This window comes from Oryzias melastigma, linkage group LG19, assembly GCF_002922805.2.
Source record: "Oryzias melastigma strain HK-1 linkage group LG19, ASM292280v2, whole genome shotgun sequence".
In the NCBI taxonomy this organism is placed as follows: domain Eukaryota; kingdom Metazoa; phylum Chordata; class Actinopteri; order Beloniformes; family Adrianichthyidae; genus Oryzias; species Oryzias melastigma.
Genome location: NC_050530.1, coordinates 23598944 through 23619249, shown reverse-complemented (window position 1 = coordinate 23619249; position 20306 = coordinate 23598944). Strand labels below are relative to the sequence as shown.

The following is a 20306-nucleotide window of genomic DNA, read 5'->3' as shown; positions in this document are numbered from 1 at the left end:
GATTTTCAGGCTCCCAGCTCCGAGCAGTTGGAATCCATTTTCCCTCCTGCACGTATTTAAAATTCCGGTCTGGTTTGTGAAGAGCAGAGCTGCTGTTAAATGGCATCAGCAGGGATTAATGCTGGCAGAAAGTCCTCCTCTCTAATCGTGGTATGAGAGCTTATTTTCCTCTTGCACAGCACTCCCAGCGCTCGTGCAGGAAAAGAAAAACTTTTAAGAGTCTACAAATATGAATACATCTACAAGCTACTCACATTTATTATTCTATTACTGTTTTCAGGTTTTTATTCAATCATTGTAATTGTGTAAACGTTCAGCTGTTCAAATGTGAAACAGGAGAACCTCAGCAGTGTCTGACGTCTCCTCTCCCTGGTTGCCTGATTAAAACATCCAGCCTTCAGTCTGGGAAGAGCAGCAGGAGCTGCACGAATGAAGAATGCATGCAGAACTGAAGAAAAAGTCTTGTTTTTGAACTCTTCAGGAAAACACATTCTCTGGTCTTTATGCAGTGCAAACAACCTCACAAAAATCTAGATAATGGAGTGATAACAGCTGCTTTATGAGTCTATGCAGAGAATTGTTAAAACCGTCATTGACAGGTTCTTATTACTTTATAAAGTCCGATCATCTTTTCATCAATTTCTAAGTTTTCCCAGTGAACATTTGAGGAAGATTAGCCGAAAAGCATGTGTCACTTTTTAGGATTTCCTGGATTCTGCTGAGCAGCAGGAGTTCATCATAACTTCTCCTCTGTGGGCAGGACTATTGGGTCGGAGTATCCATCTGTTTACACTCTCTCCCACTAGCCTACAGCCCCTCACAACCTCAACCTAACATTACTGTTGCAACAAAAATGGCAATCAGGATCATTTCTATCCAGCCGTACGGTTCTGATCCAGATTCCAGCTCAGATGAGGAAAACGAAGCTGTTCATGGATCTACAGTACTTGTCTGTGAGTGGATGCATCAGAATGAAGCGGAGCAGGGAGACTTGTCTGACGGTAGCATTACTGCTGCAAGGTTTTTCAAACGAGTTTTTTATCTGCTCCTGATTGACAAAGATTAGAAGAAAAAATACTCAGAAAGGTAACTTTAATCTTGATTTTCTTCAAACATGTCCTCTTTCTTCAGAAAAATGCCACAAGAATATGTCAGCACCAAAAAACAAATACCCATTTCAATTAATCAATCGGTAAGACTTTATAATAACATTCCATAACAAGCTTTATTAACACATTAATAAACATTATTATTGTGTTTTTAGGATGTTTATAAGACATGTATTATTACCAAAAGCCATATTAATAAACTGTCTTCACGAGCTTCACAAATGTATTAACAATCTTTGTCAACAGTATACAGTGTTTTGCAGCTCTTTATCTAAAGTGTTACCAAACAACCCTCTATAAGCAATGTGGTGATGGTCTGGTGTCACACACCATGTCTGCTGTTGTTCCAGCTTCTCTTGAAATAAAATGTTGATCATTTTAACTTATCTAGAATTTAGAGCGTTTGCTGCATTTTCTCCTTGAAAATCTAGTAGAATGATTGTGTTAACGGTTGAGTGTTAAAGGGTTAACTCCACATTCACAGAAACGAGGCCTGAAGCTTCATAGGAAGATATTTAGAACAATTTCCTTCTTCTAGCTTTGTGCAGCTTGGAGGGAAGACACTTTGCTGGACTGCTCAGAGTCCTGATCCCAACCTGACCTTAGATGGATTCAGAACGAGTCTGACCTTCTTGTTCATCATTAGTGTCTAAAGTTGCATTTTTCTTCAAACTTTGGTTCACAGAATAGCACCAGCTCTCCTGGACCGATGAAAGGCCCGACTGTGGCTGCCAGACTCAAACACCTCCAGCAAGGCAGCCTGGAGAGACCCAAGACCCGCAAGCAGAAAGAGGACTTCCCCAAAGTCCAGGGCCAGCAGCAGGTATTCCACTTCTGAACCCTCCACCTCTGACGCCTCGCATCTCCAAAGGAAGTTCCGCCTTCCCTACAGGAGGCTGGAGATGAAAATCAACTGCTCCAGATGTAATAAAGAAAAAAAAAAGGATTTTACCTGATCTTGATGTGTTTTAACATTTAAGTTACTGGATCTCACCTGGCTTGCTCAGAGATCAAGTCTTTGTCGTAGAAGTCTGTTGATGTTTTGACTTGCAGAGGAAGGTCTCTGTGGTGCTTGTGGCTCACTAAACTAGCTTTATTATAACTTTTGGAGCCATTTAGAGACAGCTTTTGCCTCAGCTGTGCAACAAGGTCATCATCAAAGCCACAGTAGGATCTATTCTGTTAGAATGGTGAGGATTCCCCCTGATCTCCTTTTTATCTCGCTCGTCCTCTCTGTCCCACTCCTTCCACCCAAAAGTCAGCAGGCAGGACCCGAAAACCCGAGGAAGACAGCGCTTCACTCTCTGACAGGTTCTCAATCCAGCAGAAATCGTTTTTTTTGCCTTCACACAAATATAATGTTATTACTGATGATGAGAACAATGAATGTAGGTTTTTGTTTACACACAACAACTGAGAACACAGAGAGTAAAGCAGAAAATAAGAAGTTCTTTAAATCTGAGAACTGTGCATTCAGTCAGAATCTCTTTCAAATAAACTAAATCCTGTGTCTTCATTTAGAATGGGATTCTAGCCGGTCCACTTTTGAGAAGAGCTAAACTAGAATAATTATTAAAATCTTAAATAGTTGGAGGTAAATCTGCTCAATTTTAATCTATCATAACAGGAAACTGAATTATATATATATATATATATATATATATATTGATATATATATACACACATATAAATGATTTCGATTTGCACAAAGGTCAACATTTTTCTGTAGTGATTTCTTCAGGTTTTCCCAAACTACTTAAGTGTTTTAGAACACTAATTAAGTTTTTACTACATAAACATAGTTTTGTAAATGTTGATATTTTGTTGATATATTGATACATATGAGACAAAATGTGACTATTTGCTCCTTCATAACTGCACCTGCCATCTGCATAAACACACCTGATATTTGCAAAACTGCACCAGATTTCTGCACAAATACATATGTCATCAGCATAAACACACCTACCATCTGAATGAATGTACCCATCATCTACATAAATGCATCTGATATCTGCACAGATGCACCTGCCGTCTGCATAGATGTGTCTGTCTCTAGAAATGCACAGGATATCTGCATAAATGCATCTGATGTTTGCACAAACACACTAGCTGTCTGCATAAATGCTCCAGTTATCTGCATAGATGTAACTTTCATTTGCATATTTGCTTCTACCATCTGCATAGATGCACCTGGCGTCTTCATAGATCGGCCTGCCTACTGCATAAAAGCACCAGACATCCGCAAAAATGCACCAACTGTTTGCATAGATTCAGCTGTCGGCTGCATAGATTCAGCTGCCGCTGCATAGATGCACTTGGATTCTTAATGACATCATTGGGTAGAGCTTTTTTTTACTTTTAAACACATTCATTTTTCATCTTCAAGATAACAGCATTTAGGATCTGTGAGAACAGCAGCTAAAAGTCTGAGAAACTGTGAAGCCTCTTGCCCCTTTTCTGCTCCAATAGACCTTCGTGTTGCAAACAGGTCAACAAGACACATCTGGTCTATGGTCACATGCAACCATGTGACCATAGACCAGATGTTTGAGAACACAAAAGGAGCTTGTTAGGCCAAAAAAAAGTTTCTATAAAGCAACTAGACACAAGTGAATTGATTACCAGACCCTCAAATACGCTTCATGATGGGGTAGTGTCACTGTTTGTGGAGTGTTGTAGGGAGCAGTTTGTTTGTTGCTGACTTTATTTGTTATGGAAACACAGAGACTCTTGCTGCTCCTGAACAAGACTTTAAAAAATTCAGAAACAAAAAGGTCTGCTGATCAGCATTCAAGGATCTCCTTCATTTTTTCCGACAACAGCCTTTCACCATTCCAGCAGAGAAACCCTAACCAGCAACTCGGTTCCTTTTACACATAGGTATTCTATGGGATTCTTCAAATTGGAGTTTGGCTGTTTGCTCTGCATTCATCTTTTCTTAACATTATAAACGTCTTCTTGAATACCCACCATTCTTTTTGTGTCATTTTATTGCTTTCTTTGTCCACGAGCCTCTCAGAAACAGAAAAAGATGCATCCCAACCATGCCTCTTTTCACCTCATATCAATAAATTCTTCTCAAAGACTCTTAACAACAGAGGCGTGGCCAGGCCTTCCCCGCTGCCATCACTCCTAACAACCATGACGGATGGCTGCTCTGGCTTCTTGATAGCCTGAAAATCCTCTTTCTGCACAGCAGGCCTGCAAATAAGAATAGTATATTTTTAGCTAGACTGTCAGTTGCTTTTTGTAATGAGTTAATTAGTAACAATTACTTTGAAAGCATCTATTATAACCTTGGTTGTTTGATGCTCAATCAGAACACAGCATCAGAGTTCATGCAAACTGCATCACTATCACAACACATCTTTTGTCTTCACTTTAGTATAATATTTAAAAAATATTTTATACAGTGATGATGTGACCATTGTGTGGTACAAATGAGAACGTTTCTTATAAACTTGATTTCTGGCAAAGTATTGGAATAGTTCATTTCATTTGTTTTCTTGAGAGAGTCTAAATGTTAAATGTTGTATACTTGTATAGCTCTTTCTACCCTCCTTCGAGGGCCCAAAGCGCTTCACAGTCACAGACCCATTCACCCATTCACACACTGGTGGAGGCTCTAACTTAACTCAGTGACTAAAAGTGTTAACTCTTGTGCTATCCAAGGCAGTTAACATTGGGAGTGGGGTCATCTGGACCCCACAAGATGGCACAAGAATAAAATTCTCCCTTTTACGAAACGATTGAACTCACTGCTGTTATTTTTATGTTTCTATTGTTTTATCTTACTTCAAATCAAACTTTATTTATAAAAAGCACTTCTCAGGGAAAAGGCTTAAAAATCTGAAGCTTTGGTAGAATCATCTCTCTTGTCTTCAGGACTGATGATTCAAATTTTTGTTTTGTCCTGGTTGAACTGTAAGAAGTTCTCTGCTGTCCATGACTTTATGTCTAAAATGCAATTTTACAAAGTGTTTAACAGGTTCCAGGTCATCTGGAGACATGGCGATGTAAAGCTGTGTATCATCAGAGTAGCTATAAAGTCAACTCCATGTCTCCTGATGACGTCCCCAAGAGGCAGCATATACGAGTTAGAAAGGGTAGGACCTTAAATTGACCCTTGGGGAACCCCACATCTTGGATTCTTGAAGAGCATGTATCCATTATTACCATAAAGTGTTGATCCACTTAACATTTTCTTCTGCTGCAGTACTATAAAAAACCCTGCATAGTAAAAGGTGTTCACATGATTCACTTCCTGTTGCCTGGATGTGTGTTCCAGTGACTTTAACTTTTTCATAGCGAGGTTTTTTAATTCAACACATCACTGAAAGTAGTGTTAACACATCTGTACTGAAAGATGCTCACACATCCTTTTTGTAAAGGCGGCTGCTGTGAACCAGGAGAACACCGAAGAAAGGCTCAGACAGAAGTTTCACTGCTGATGAGAAGGATTCCCCTAAAGTTGTAAATCTGAGGTCTCAAGTCCTTGAGGGGAAGTCTCTGAATGTCAGATTTAAGTTGACTCAAGTTGGAGTCATCTCTACTAGAAACATCTTCCATGAAGCAGGAAAACTACATTTTAAGATGTCAAAAGTGACCTCTTTGATAACTTCTGGGTGGATCCTATGGTTATTACAGACCCCTGAAAGAACCACACACTGCTTCCTCATGACCCCCAGACACAGTTTACCACTGTAGGGGCTAAATAGCTGTAGCAGTTACTGTTTTTATGGTCATTTGTAGGGTTGGATATCCATTTCCTGAATTTCCAGAAATTACTCGATTCACAAGAGCCTGGATCGATTCAGTTCCGATTTTTTTCTATTTTTTCAATTCACTCAGTTCAATTAGATACAGTTTAATTTTGAGTTTACACATTTATACACATGTGTTTAAAAATACATTAATAATCTACTACATGATTTGAATATATTTATATTACTCTGATCCAGTTCACATACTGTAAATGTATCAGTGAAATAATGAGATTGTTAATATCATCCAGAGTTACATGGATTCTCTAAAGGAGAAGTTCTAACTAAAATGTTCAGATCATTAACATTGGAAACATTGTTCTGCTTCTCCTGGAGGACGTTTCAGTTTGGACACTAGGTGGTGATCATGCTTTAGAAGTACACTTTTTTCAAGAAGAATAAGCAAAGAATGAGCAAGAAATGGCAAATAACTAATGCTTTAGACCACAAATGGTTACTTTAAATAATATTTCCTTAAAAGAGTTTTAAAAATTAATGCCAGTGAGTTTATAAAGATGTTCATTTAGTCAGCAATGTATGTTTAGATCGACCGAGCGTTAGCATTAGCCATCCTATGGGAAATCCCATTAAACAATAGCATCAAGCTAGCAGGCTTTAGCTTTATGAGCTAAATCGATTTATATTTTTATGAATCGATTATTGATCTATTAAGCTTAAATCAATTCAAATCGATTTTATCAAGCCAGCCCTATTTATTTGTCCTTTAAACTGCCGTTTTGTTCCATGTAACTTTCAATATGTCAAGCTTTTGCATTGGATGAAATTCAATTATTCACAGCTTTTTTATTTCTTTTCTTTTTCTCTTCAAAGACATTGTATTTTTATCCCTTCCCTCTTCCTCTCCTGCTGTGGTTGCAGCATCACACAGATGAGGAAGAGGAGCGTTGTCAGGGCAGATCTTCTGTCCCGCTGCTGTGACAGCAGATGCAGACATGCATCATTTCTGCCTGTCTGCATTTGAGAAACGGTTCCTTCTTCTGTCTTTCAACCACTCCGGAGCACACCCATGCACCCAAACTCAGCATCCCCCAGCAACCCATCGTATTATTTCACACCGCAGTGCTGTTTTTGTTGAACATCGGTGACTCCAAGCAGAGGTGGTAAAAACGTAGAATGACATTTGTCTGTTACCAAACTTTGATTTATCTTTTTTTCCTTTCCCCTCCCTCTCACTGCTTCATTTTTTCTTTGAAATATTTTCCGTTGCTCTGAAATCCTCCCCCCTCTGTCTTTTTTGGGCAGCATTGAACTTTTGTTACAGCTTCCAAATTGCATATTAATTCATCCAAACTTCCTCTTCGCTGCTTTTTTGGACATGCTTTGGTCTGTGAGCCTCCCATTTCTTTTGCTCTTGCTTTGCCTTTTGTCATTCTCTGTCTGCCTCTCAGGTCGCTCTGGTCTCAGCTGGACTAAGTTCCTGAGGAGTGAGTGCACGGATACTTACAGTTATGGACGTCTAATTCCTAATTCAGACCTCAAAGGTTGGACAGTTTTTCATTCAACTCTGTAAGCCTTCAGGACTGTAAACTGTGTCGTGGTGGGCTGTTAATGGACAACATGCACAGTCTGCAAAAACGTCTCTGTGGAGTTCACAGATTTATTGCTGGTTTATTCAGCATCATGGAGCATTTGTCTGGGAAGGTTCGCATTAATCCAGGTTAGCTCCATATCAACAAAGATTTTAAATCAGGTCATCCAGACCGAGTTTTTTCATATCCAAGAGGCTTTTTCAGTCCTGGAGCGTTGTATGCTTGATGTGCAATCCCAGCTTTCAGGATCACCAACGTCCATATTGTTTACTAACTGCATGCACAGAATAAATGACCATCCTTAAATATATTTTAAAGGTTATCTAAATAAAACAGCAGGAAGCCATGCTGCTGTGCAGGAGTGGACCTCTGCTGGAATCCACATGCCACTGACCCGTGTGTTCCATTCGAACCATCAGACATTATTTCACCGATCAATAATCGTGCTGCTTTGTGACATTTATAGGAGGCAACAGTGAATCAAATCCGGCTTACTTCACTGTAGCTGTTGCTATGGTAATCAGTGTTGAAGTCTGCATTTTCAAACTTCTATCTTGGTTTTACACAGAACATCAGCGGTTCACAATGTCACACTTATCAATCAGACAATAAATGGACTTACAGTATTTTATAAGTCGCAAGAGCAAAAAATGTCTAATCAGGAAGAAGAAAACCATATATAAGTCGCTCTGGAGATTAAGTCGCACTTTTGGGAGAAATGGCTGACGTTTCAGAACAAATCCGCCAAGTCAAGCGTAACTACAACATGAATAAATGTATAAAAACAAGATTACGGTAGTAATCTTTTGATCTGCATGAGAAAAGTATCAAAGTTTAAGAGGAAAACAATCAGGTTCTCTTCCATGTTTGTTTTGGACGACACTTCTTTGCTGCTGTCGGTAGCAAATACTTATACTCAGACGCAGTGCCCTCTAGTGGTTGTCAGAGGAAACAACGGCTAAAGGACAACTGGTGTTTACTGAGAAAATAACAATATATATGAGCCTATTATGTCTTAAAAAACACAATTAAGTCACTCCTGAGTATACGTCGAACCTCTGACTAAACTATGAAAAAAACTGTGACTTCTGCTCCGGAAAATACGGTATATGCTCTTTATCCTGAATGAAGTGGACCGTCTGCTCTGATCTGATCCAGCTCAGGTCCCCTCAGCAGCGTTTCAGAAGCATAGCTATACACGACCATTGTTCCTTCAACTGAACGTTACCCAACAGTTTCAAACTCCATCATGGTTTATTAGATCTTCTTCTGCCCCCATGTCTAAACTGACTCTCAGACTGCTTCAGCTGAACCCCTTACTCCCTTTTAGGAAGGACGTTTGAAACACTTGCAAAATGCACTGAGTGTCTGTGCTGTTCCTGCATGCGTCTTCTGGTTAATCCTTAGTCACAACTGCCCTGACAGATGGATACAGGCTGTCTGCCGGCAAAAGACGAGGCAAACTTGCAGGAGACGCACAGGTGGTCACAAATCAGACTGCTCGGTCAGCCTGTGGAGAGAAAATGTTCATGCTCACAGTAAGACATAGCAAACACTTAACACAATATAGGTGAGATGCAGGCCTGGTGTACAAATGTTCAATTATTGCAACTCCATCAAATCTGAAGTCTGTTGGTACTGTTCCCGTGGTACGTGCATGTCCCTCGCGTGCAGCCGGATGTTAGACATGAGACAATAGAGTGTAGTTTGTGCGGCCATCCTACGGCAGGAGTGTCACACTCAATCACACAAGCGGCCACAATCCAAAGCACACCTTAGGTCGCGGGCCGAACTGGATAAACACTTATTGGATACACTAAAACTCATTTTTAAAATTAAAAACTGTAACTTTTTAAATCTAAATATGAATAATAAAAAGGCAGGAATATAATTCCAGAATAAATCAACTTAAACTTTAAAAAACTTTAAATATTTTACTCTCCATAAAAATATATTTTGTCAAAATTATGCAAGTTAGAAACAAGTGCAAGATAACATCGGGTCATTAATAACAATAAAATAAAATGATCTGGAGGGCCAGATCCGGCCCCCGGGCCATGACTTTGACACATGTCCTACGGACACTTGTATCACGTGCACGCCCTGTTCTAGCAGATCCTTGTGTGGTCCTGTACTCTCACCTGGTAGCTAGAGTTTGGTGTAAAGGCACCATGAGACACAATTTTGTCATACATGCACAAAACTCACACCAACCTACAAAAACAAGCAACCCAAAACCGGCAGCCCCTGTGCGGGTCAGCTCCCCGTGTGGCTTTGTGACTGAGGCCTTAGCTCTGTGCAGAATGCTGCGGTCCAAACACAGAACAGGCTCAGTTCTTCAGTGGAGAGGAGGGTCTGGGCCCAGGTGTGTTCTGCTGCTGGACTGCAGCAAGATTTGTGGGATAGAAAAGTTCAATTCAGGTTTTTTAATTTTCGAACAACAGAACAAACAAACAAATAAACAAATAAAAGGAAACAAAGCAAAATATCCCACAAACAATCTCAGATTTACAAGAATGTCCACAGTTGGAAAAAAGGATTTTGGACGAAGCTAAAAGCTTATCAAGTCCAAGTCCCTCTGTCCTAATTAATCCAAATTAAATATGCAAATATCTCTTAATCAGGTGACACCGTCTAAAAGATCTTTACGGTCAGACGTGGTTATTAAGATGTGTCATGGATACCCCTTGCACAGTGAGGATTTTGGGTACGCTGGGGGCCTGCCCTGCTGTTAAAAGCAATAAAAACAGTAAACTCCATAAGTGTTTGAGGCAACAAGGCGTTTGTTGAGGAATAATGACAGTAACAGATTTCATCAGAACTAAAGGAATACCTAAATAGTGAAAAAAAGCAAACACATTCATAACTTTCTTTCCTCACATTTCTGTTTCTTCTTTAACTTTATGCTGATTTTCCTTTAAGGTAAAAATAAAGTTAGCCACATTAAAATGACTAAATATTCCAGATGAAACGCACAGATCCACCTTTACAACCACAGTCAAGCAAAGGACAGAACAGCCAACCAGACACGTCAGCGCTGCTCTCTGAATCCCAGTTCAAACATCATCATTTATAGAGGACTATACAAACAGAGAATAAAAGAAACTGATGGAAAGTGGACCTTAAGCTGCTGACTGTAGAGAAAGTATAGTCGCCATGTTTCTGAGATGGCTCTAATGTGGCATCAGGATGCATAACAAGTGGAAGAGCTTGAAGAATCCCGCCCACATTTCAATAAAACCAAGCTCTACTAAGTACAGGAGCAGAGGTGGAATGATGCAAAATGTGAGGCTTTGTCTTTGTGGAAATCTGAACTCAAATAGTTTTGTAGACGGTGTGAAACAGGAACATGTTTCCTCTGTTTTCTTGGAACATATCTGTTCTCTGTTGCAGCACCAGCAGGACTAAAACAGAGACAAACTGTTGAACAACACTTTCATGTTTCAGAGTGTATGAAACGAATCAGATGAGAAAACTCTTCCTGGAGAACAATGTACTGGAGGTTATCTGAGTTTGTGAACTGATGAAATGAGGTTTGCTAGCATGTTTCATGAATGTGTGAACCCTGAACTATGGGATAACAGACAGTAGGACAGAGGTCACATTTAAAGGGAAACTCTTCACAATAATGTTGTATGTTTTTTATTAAAGGATCATAGTTTTTTTTAACAAAACATGTATAAAATAAATTTTCATCTATGTTTTATATACTCAAGCTTTATTTTGTATTTTTCTACTTGAATAGGACCCATACACATATAGCACATTTACTCTGTATATTATTATTTTTCTGCATTAAATATATTTGTTCAGTTTTTTTTTCTGTGAGCCATAAAACAAACCAGAATCCCGATTTGTTCATAGAGACCAGGGGCCCTCCGGATGCTCGGGACAGTGCTGCCACCTTTTTACAAAGCACATGAAGCGATCCCCTCACTGATGAGACATCCTATTGGTAGCTGTTTTCCTCTATTATAACCAATCATGTGCGTGCACTACACAGAATATACAGTTAAAGCTGTTTATTGATGGTTTCTTGATGAATTTGTGATTGTTAAACCATTTGTGGATGTTTAACTTGTGTACATAAACACAAATGATATATTCCAATTTTGATTCCATGTGAATTTTTTATAGGAAGTAAAAAATATATATAACTATACTCCAAAACGGCATGCATACTGTAAACATTCCTGGAAAATCTGCACGCTGGGTCAACAGAGGTCTCATTTTCTTGTCAATAATTCTGTGTATACGTGTGAGTGTATAATAGAGTAAACAATAACTGTACAGCGACATTTTTGTATCATGTTCCAAATAGCTGAAGGCCTTTCTGTCAGAATAAAGAAGAAAAATAGACATTTATTTAGACGAGTGTCTGAGAGATGCTGTATATCAACCACATAATGTTCCGTCAGTCTGAAAGTGATGCTTGCTGTGTGGGTAAGTGTTGACTGTGAACTGTGGAGAAGAATGATAAACTAATACAAAGTCAGTATACTGTAACTAAAGACCCATTAAACCGTGCAAAAAAAAAAAAAAGAGCACAACTTTGTGTGGAAAGTAAAAAGTTGATGCTTCATGTGACAAAAAAGGTGAAAAAAGAATCCAACAAACCTGACGGTTGCTGCTTTTGTACATTCCTGTTGTGTCTTTGTGACAATAAAAGTGAGACTCTTATACTTCACTGCTGTCTGTGTCACTTTATTGTCAAATCAGCTTTGTGTGTGTGAATGGAAAATGGCGTATTCCTATCCAGCGTTTTAACACCTTCTTAAGAATTAGAAGGCCCAACATGGTGTAGTTACAGGCCCAGTCCTGCTCTGATCCACAGAAGTTTACATTTAAATGTAAGTAATGACTTTTTGTTGTAGCGTGACCTTTTTAAAGTTATAAAACTGCTGTTATGTGTATTCATGCGCTGGAAGCTCCGCGCTAAAGCTAGCGGACCGGAGTTTATTGTGATGTCATCAATGAAAGTGCATCCAAATATGAGACAAATTTCTCATAACTCAGTTTGGAGGATTAATGAAGGGAGAAGGGAAGAATTCAGACTGGGTCAAAGTCCCACACAAACAGTGATGGTAGCTCCGCAGCTGAACACGGCTGATGACCAATAACCACCTGGAGCAAAGTGAGGTTCAGTGTCATGACCGAGAGCACTTCACCACATGTGGGAACTGAACCTGCAAACTGCTGATCAGAGGTCGACCGCTCTACCTCTGGATCAGATCTTGTTAAAAGACTCTTAAACTGCAACTATTATTTATATTATTTTCTTAATACAATTTTAAAAAATGTTTGATTTCATGTCAACAATAATTACAATGACATTTTTTGTTTCTTTTCCACTTTTCTTCAGTTCTCATTGGTCAGTTTGAACACTGCGGTGTTCTTTTCATCCATCATCAGTTTGATCCACATGTGCTTCACATCAGCAGCATGACCAACAGCTTTAAGAATCAAATGTAGACATTCATTTAAACTACATCAACTGTTAAAAACAGGCTGAACTGCAAAATGCTTTATTAGGTGGGTGTTGAGACAAAGACGCAATGGAGCATTTTGATATTTAAAATAATTTAAATACGTTACAAATCTGTGACCTTTTGAACCAAACGAAATAAAAGAGAAAGAATTAATACTCTAAGCTAAAAGAACCCTCATTTTTTGTTGTTGTTTTCATTAAGAAAGCTTCAAAAATGGTTTATCTGTGAGGCCCTTCCAGCCAGGCGGTGGTTTCTCTGCAGCGTCTCAAGTCTCAAGTCCCCGTCAGAGAGTCATTTATACTCTCCTGAAGTTCTGTGACCTCTGACGTCACTGTCCTTCTCATATTTGAACCTCTGCTCGTGCCTGCAGTCCACGTGAACCGCATCAGTATCCAGGTGCAGTTGTGAGCTCGCTGCACGCCTTTGGAGCTCCACGAGTCGGCGTGCGGAGCAGCGCGGTGTACTGGTTCCGTCTGGCCGGTGTGGTTCTGCTGCAGCAGCGTTTCCAGCCGTCAGGTGCTGCTCAGAGGGAGATGTCTGAGGAGACCTGCAGCTGCTGCTTGTGCTTCCACTTGGAGCTGTGGCGCCCGCTGTCCAGCCGCCTGTACGGCTGACTCCTCAGGTCTGAGCGGAGGGAAAGGTTGATTTGGTTAAGACACTACATCACCTTGAAAAGGTTTCTGACTTTCATGATTGAATTTGAACGAGTTTATTTACAACAAACTCTAAAATGTTAACATCTTTCTCTGTCCAACAGATAAGCAGCAAATGAGGAACTCACTGAAAGTTCTGGTGTGGATTTAATGCGGGGTTGGGGGAACCACGGCCTGTTTAACTATCTAATCTGGCCTCCAAACTGGAATTAATAATACACACTATATATAATCCTTAATAATGTCTTATTTGCTCTGTGGTGTGTCCCCTTTGGTGCACAACAAATACAGTGACCTCTGTCTAAAGGTGCAGAAAGTTACTCTGCATTCATGTGGTGTTGAAGGATTTGTTGTTTTTCCACATTCATGTGTTTTTCGAGTCGGACAGGCATTTTTCCGACCATTCAAACACCGCATGAGCCAACACATTCTCATCCTCACCCTGCCACATGACGTTTGGCTAAGGACCCCTCCACGTCCCTTTTGATGTTTTTGGGTGACCCAACTTCTTGTTTTCTGACATGCTGGCTGTTTGTAAAGTCAAGGGTCCCCAACCCCCAGCTACCAGATGTGGTACCGGACACAAGGGCCACCACAATTAGTCGACTAATCGACGACTAATCAACTATTAAAATAGTCAACGACTAATTTAATAGTTGATTAGTCGCTACTTTATATTATGTGGAGTCACAGTGCAGTAAACTTAGGAGTTTTCAGCACCAAAAAATGCACTTCTGTTCTATTTGAGTCAGTGAGACCAAAAGTTTATCTTTAGTGAAAAACATTTCCTTTTTTCAGATGTCGACCTCATTTGATTTAATCATGTTTTAATACCAGAAACTAATGAAGGACAGAAGCTGCATGGCTCATTAAAGGTTTAATAAACTATCATCTTCACTGTCTTTATCTTTAGTTAGTTTAAATCTAATGATGGTTAGGATGTGTGTTTACATCCAGTTTGCTCATGACCCGATTAATCAACTGATCTACAAAATAATCTGTGATTAGTCGACTAATACAATAGTCGTATAATCGGCATCGCTACTGGACACGGACTGGTCTTCAGGACACTCCGGTACCCAAAGCCAGTACTGGACACGGTACTGGATCCAAACTGGTACCAGACATGGTACCGGGCGCAAACCAGGCTCTGGTTAGGCTACTGGTGCGCTCTGCGAACTGGGCTCAGACACGGTAACGGACATGAACTGGTGCTGGGTCAGGGTTCTGGTTCTGGTTCACAGCTCAAAAATGTTCTGTTTTAAAGTCATTTTTAAACTAATTACAGCTGGGTTTTCATCCAGAGTTCATGTGGTTTTTTTCTCCGTTACAAAAACATTCCACACATCTTCTTATGGTCCGACCCTCCTGTCAAATGATAGAGCCCTCTGTGGCCCCTAAGGTTCAAGGTTCGCCCACCCCTGATTTAATGGTTCGATTTTATTCTGTCACCTCATCATGGGAGCCTTACCTACACAATATTCATCTGAAGAGTCGACATTCTCAGGAATGTATTATTGATCTGGTTATTGTTGACCTTTACTCAGTTTTTAAAATTTTAACGTCGTCTGGACTTTAAAATGAAAATATTAATTTTTTTAATTGCAAAGTTTCTTAAAAACTCTGGGAAGGATAATTACTGCTCTAAACATAATGGTGGATGAAGTCACGGAGACACAGACACATTTGAAATCAAATATATTCAAATTATTACTTCAAATTAAAAGTGTTATTTTTTAGTTTTATGTAACATGTTCAAGAGCTTGAGTCTTTTACTTTTGAGAAGCTAAAGCAAGTTTACATACTTAAACTCATTACTCCACTAAAATCACAAAGTCTCTGTTCTCTAAAAAGGAGATTGTAGTTTCAAATATCAACTTTCTGATCAATTTTTTTGAAAGTTAAAGTTTAACCAAACAGGCCCAAAAGGATCAAGGTTTAGGAGATGTTTTTAGATAAGTCCGGTTCTGCAAGGCTTGACCTCAGTAAACACTGAAAGCTCTACTCTCTGAGCTTATTTTAGTTTCAGTTACTTATTTTTTAATTGAACCTGTTTTCCACATCTTGTAAAAGACAGAGAGCCCTATCTAATGCAGCTTTCTGGAAGAAAAACAAAACTGCAGCAGAAAAGAATCAGGGAACGAGGTTTGAAGGCGTCACCTCGTCACAGAAAACGCCGGCGTCGCAGAAGAAGTGCGAGGAGCGTTTGGTAGAGCGAGCCACGAAGGCCACAGACTTTAGAGCTGACGAAAGACAACAGAGGAGGAAGAAGGACATGAAAGAGACAAAACACAAGACAAAGTTAAAAAAGAAGAAAAAATGTAAGAAGTAAATCACCAAAGCAAAAGACTCCCCTCATTTTTCTGATCATCTGATGGAACAAAAATATTGTTTTTCTTTTTGTGAGTCAAATGTTCCTCAGAGCAATGCAGATCCTGGAATGAGCAGATAAACTTTAATATATGCAGATGCATTGCTGTTATTGTCCTGTTGGTACCTTTTATTCCTCAATAATGAATTACAGCTGTGACTTTATGACATTTCTGTACTTTTAGAGTAAACTTGAAGTAGTCCATTTCTGACTAACTTGTTCATTTCAAATTGTTTTAAAATCCTCCTGAAAGCTGCTTAGCATCAAATCTAAACATCGCCGACGCATCTCAACTGATTTGTGACTGGGCCATAAGTCACGATTCAATTCACAGTTTCAAAGTCATGGTTTAGATTTTTTTTTTTATGTTTTTCAATACAGTGAATAAAAGGGATTTTAAGGCCAAACATGTTTTCTTTTTGCTCCTTACATCAAACTGATTAACTACTATCGGAAAAGATTCAATACGAATAGACAATCATACATAATGCTGAAATGATCACAGATCCTTTAATACACGGTTCATGTTGTGCTCCACATGACGGACCGCTCCACACGCCTGCTCAGTGTAACACCCCCCAGCCGCTGAGCGCGCACTGAACATTCAACCCAGTTCAACATTTTTATGCATAATCGCAGCAGCACAATGACCAATCAGGGACCTGATTTTGAGAGTGGTTGAACGTTCAGCGCGTTCAGTGCCTGCTCGATTTGTGCGTAGAGCTCACGACCAGACCAGCTTCTGTTGGGCCGGTCTAAATTGCAACCCTTAAGTAAATATAGTAGTATTAAAACTCTGGAACAACTTTTACTCTGTTTGAATTCACCCACTACTCAAGCCCTCAGATGAAGGTTTTCGCCGTTGTTTTTTGTTTTACATACATTGACTGTGGGGTCTTTGCAGGAGGTGAGATCTTTGACTGAGGGGTCAGAAATAGACTGATAAACAGCACTTGTTAAGGTCACACGATCGTTAAACACACCACTTTCTCCAGAAACTACCATGGTACGTACTGTAGTCTAAAGATGCAAAGAAGTGGGAGAGGTTTAGAATGACGGCTGTGACTCTGGTGTACCTGTGATGATGTCCTCGATGGTGCCGTCCTTCCCCTCCCTCACCAGAGGGGCCGACTGCCTCTTCTTTAGCTCTGCCATCAGATCCATGTGAGGCTTCACGCATGGAGTGAAAGACTGCAGAAAGAAACACATCTGACTGAACATTTAGCCTAACTTTCTTAGTCACTTTTTAAAAAACAGATCAAATGCACATTGTGTTTAAAACAGTCTGTCAGGAGGTTCCACGTTGAATGAGGAAACACAACCAAGAAGTGCTGGAAACATAGCCTTCTGCTCTGAATTTGCATGAAAACCTCCATGACCTCAGCTGCTTTTGACTCTTTGCATGTAAACTTGATAGCCTGTGTTTCTGCTTCAGCAGTCGGGGCAGGATTCTTCTCAGAACTTCAAGATGAAACCCATCAACGAGGAGCCACACTCAGTCAGGAGATGACAGAGCAGCTCCATATAGAAAGGCCCTTACATCACTCAGTCAGGTTTAGAGCTCAGGATTCAAACATAAGAAGGTTCCTGAACAAAAACCAAGTTGAAGGAGTAAGACACGGCTGAGATTTAAGAAAACAAAACTAACAGGATTTGCTCAGAACATTGTACCAACATGGACAATGGTGGTGGTAGTATCATGATCTGGGCCTGCGCTTTAGCAGCATTAGGATGCATTTGTCTTGCTGTCAGAGATAGATCTGCACTATATGAAGAACGTGTTCTCCGTCAGTTCCTGATCCTAAAGCTCAGCACACCTGTTCTGCTGCAGAACAAGAGAGGCTGCAAAGGGCTTTTATGCTGCTTTAAAGAACCGCTCTGCGACATCTGACAGACTTGAGCTGGACCTGTTACATGTCCTAACGTAAGCTTACAGACAAGCTAGAGATTTCTACTAATTTTGTTTGTCATCAACTATTTTTGCTTTGCTCAGTATTTATTGCAAATTTCTGGAGTAAAATGTTTTTCACATCATTGACATAATTGACTATTGAGGATGGAATCAAGCTCATCAAGAGGCTAAACAAGTACAGGAGGACCAAACTCCACAAGCCTCCAGGTAGGGCCTTTCTAGTTCTGAGTAAGCCAGGAAGTTTTCTAAAGATCTGAAAATCCTGATGTCCTTCTATAACTTGTTGCAGATTTTCCACTAGGACACTAGGACATTTTTCTGTTCCAGAAGTGATACAGCAGAACAATCCCAGACTTCAAAAACTGAAGGAGTTCATTCCCAGTTCCTCTTGGGTCATTTGTGAACGGTCCCAACGTTGTGTTGGTGGTAAAGACTTCAGGACGTTACCTTCCTCTCGGCTCCCTTTGCATTGGCAGGACCTGATGGAGGTCCATGGTTCAGGTCAAACTGCTTCCTCCTCTGCTCTTTGTCAGCTTGCTGTTGATCAAAAATCAGTCAGACGATAACTGTGCTGTACTCTTTGGTCTTCTGTATCCATATAAACTGCTTTCTTACCTTGTATGCTTTGATGAAGTTGTTAAAATGAGAGAAGAACGCAGAGGGTGGAGTAACCTTGGGATCCTCTCCAAAGTACAGCACCGCTGACTCATACGCCTCCTGCCCCGCACAAGAAAGAAAAGAAGAGGTCAAAGCTCAGACCCTCAGAAGGAATGACAAAAGCATTTCTTTCATGGCTGAGCCGGTTAGCTAAAGCTGACCTGAGCCCTATTTCCATCAGCAGCAAGAGAGCTGAGCAGCTGAGCGTTGCTGTCCACAAACGTCTTCAGTACTGGGCTGTCCTCCTCCTCAGACAACTCCTTCTTGGTCAGCTCCATCCCTCTCTCCAGAGCTCCCACATCCCCCAGGAGCTGGTCCAATGAAACTATAAAATAAACTCAAAAAAGTCATCTGACGGCACGTTTGTGAAGTGTATCTGTGAAGAAATCCCTCCATTTATCTGGCTGGTCGGTTGATGAGATTGGTCCATGATTACCAAGCGCTGCCTTGTCCAGGAAATGCAGCTCCGAGTAAAATGACTGCAGGTCCGAGTACTGCTCCCTGATGAGCTGAACGATGAAGTGCAGCAGTGTCTGCTTCCGGTCTGTGGATTTGGTTTCAAACAGCTAAAAGAAGTTGGCAGAAATTAATAAATTAAGAATTTAAGGAACAAATAGACTGAATTATACATGGAAGGGTAACCAAACATGTCCAGATTTGAAGAAAAAATAAACATGCGTAAAAAGGGGGCGGGGCTAGTGCAGGCAGAGGTGTGGCTTGGATCTCTGGTTGACATTTAGACTAGCTTTATGTAGCATATGCTGGGTCTTCAATATAGAAAGTGGTTTGTCATTGTTATGTTCAATTAAAAAACAAAAAAATATGGAGAGTGGTACCGAGCAAAGGGACGCAAGTTTCTCCACAGAACTTTCTGAGGAGGTTGAGGATTTTTTGGCTGGTTTAGAACTCTATTGTTTCTAGCTGCTGGCTCAAGACGCTGTTTTGCAATGCCCGACAGCAGGGCTGCTGGGTTTGCAGGTCTGAAGAGGACCAGAGTCTGAGAGTGGTAAAATGCTGCTAGCATCACAGCTAATAAAGGCTAACATATTAAAGAAACAATGTTGATGTTCATTAAATCCATCACCAGGACGGAGTTTGCCGGATTCAATGCCAACTGCACTCAGCCTCTGTTCCCTAACCTCCACTGGAAAGTTGTGTAATCCAGGAGATTTTTGACAACTGAAGGCAATAAACCTACGAGCCATGCTAAAGCTAACGACCGACCATCACAGAACCAAAGATGGGCGGGGCTTTTATAATAGAGCTCAGAGCATTGTGACGTCAAACTTCTGGGACTTACATCAGTTGACCAATCACAAAATTCAACTGTAATTCCTCATTTCAACCTGTAGATGGCAGCACACAGATGGTTTTTGACTATATTTTCAGGAATGAAACAAGTTTATTTTAATGGTCAAATATTTTGCAACGACCAACAGCCAGCATTTTAAAGCCCCATTAATAGATGTAAACAGCTAAAAAAGTGAGGAGCCTCTGATTACACCCAAGATGGTGTTGGAATCAATCTGTAGCCAGTAGCAGAATTGTAACTTTAGCCTGTTGTGCAAGCAAAAATTTCCAAAACTTAAAACCTTTTCATAACTGTCAGCTTTTATGCTTTTAAATGTGAATAAACTGTACTGTCTAGCAGTGGGACCGAGAACGTCAATCGCATAATTCAGTGGCGGGCCGTCAGGGCCTGCAAGGCCTTCTCTGCCGTTTACCTCCGGAGAAAAAGACGGTGAAAGGGCGTTTTTTTTCTCTGTGACAGAGTGTCCAAGAAAAAAAAAGGTCAATAA

The 20306-nt window shown here is 40.3% G+C and overlaps 2 protein-coding genes across 9 annotated transcripts in view; one reads left to right on the top strand and one right to left on the bottom strand.

Moving 5' to 3' along the window:
- Nucleotides 1-9239, top strand: part of LOC112154554 (SRC kinase signaling inhibitor 1) — a 140045-nt gene extending 130806 nt beyond the window's left edge. For 6 of the 7 annotated variants that reach the window (XM_036217220.1, XM_024285577.2, XM_036217219.1 and 3 more), the window contains one exon: nt 1795-3959. In XM_036217220.1, the coding sequence (XP_036073113.1) occupies nt 1795-1947 (153 nt within the window). In that variant the 3' untranslated portion in view covers nt 1948-3959. Of the gene's footprint in view, nt 1-1794; nt 3960-7138 lie in introns of those variants that run through there. The other variant, XM_036217218.1, reaches the window with a different exon arrangement.
- A 3681-nt stretch (nt 9240-12920) lies between these two features.
- Nucleotides 12921-20306, bottom strand: part of fmnl1b (formin-like 1b) — a 40165-nt gene continuing 32779 nt past the window's right edge. For both annotated transcript variants that reach the window (XM_024285584.2, XM_024285585.2), the window contains exons 21-26: nt 18944-19073; nt 18669-18832; nt 18466-18567; nt 18298-18387; nt 17015-17129; nt 12921-13538 (exon numbers count right to left, since the gene is read on the bottom strand). In XM_024285584.2, coding sequence (XP_024141352.1) covers nt 13438-13538; nt 17015-17129; nt 18298-18387; nt 18466-18567; nt 18669-18832; nt 18944-19073 — 702 coding nt within the window. In that variant the 3' untranslated portion in view covers nt 12921-13437. The remainder of the gene's footprint in view (nt 13539-17014; nt 17130-18297; nt 18388-18465; nt 18568-18668; nt 18833-18943; nt 19074-20306) is intronic.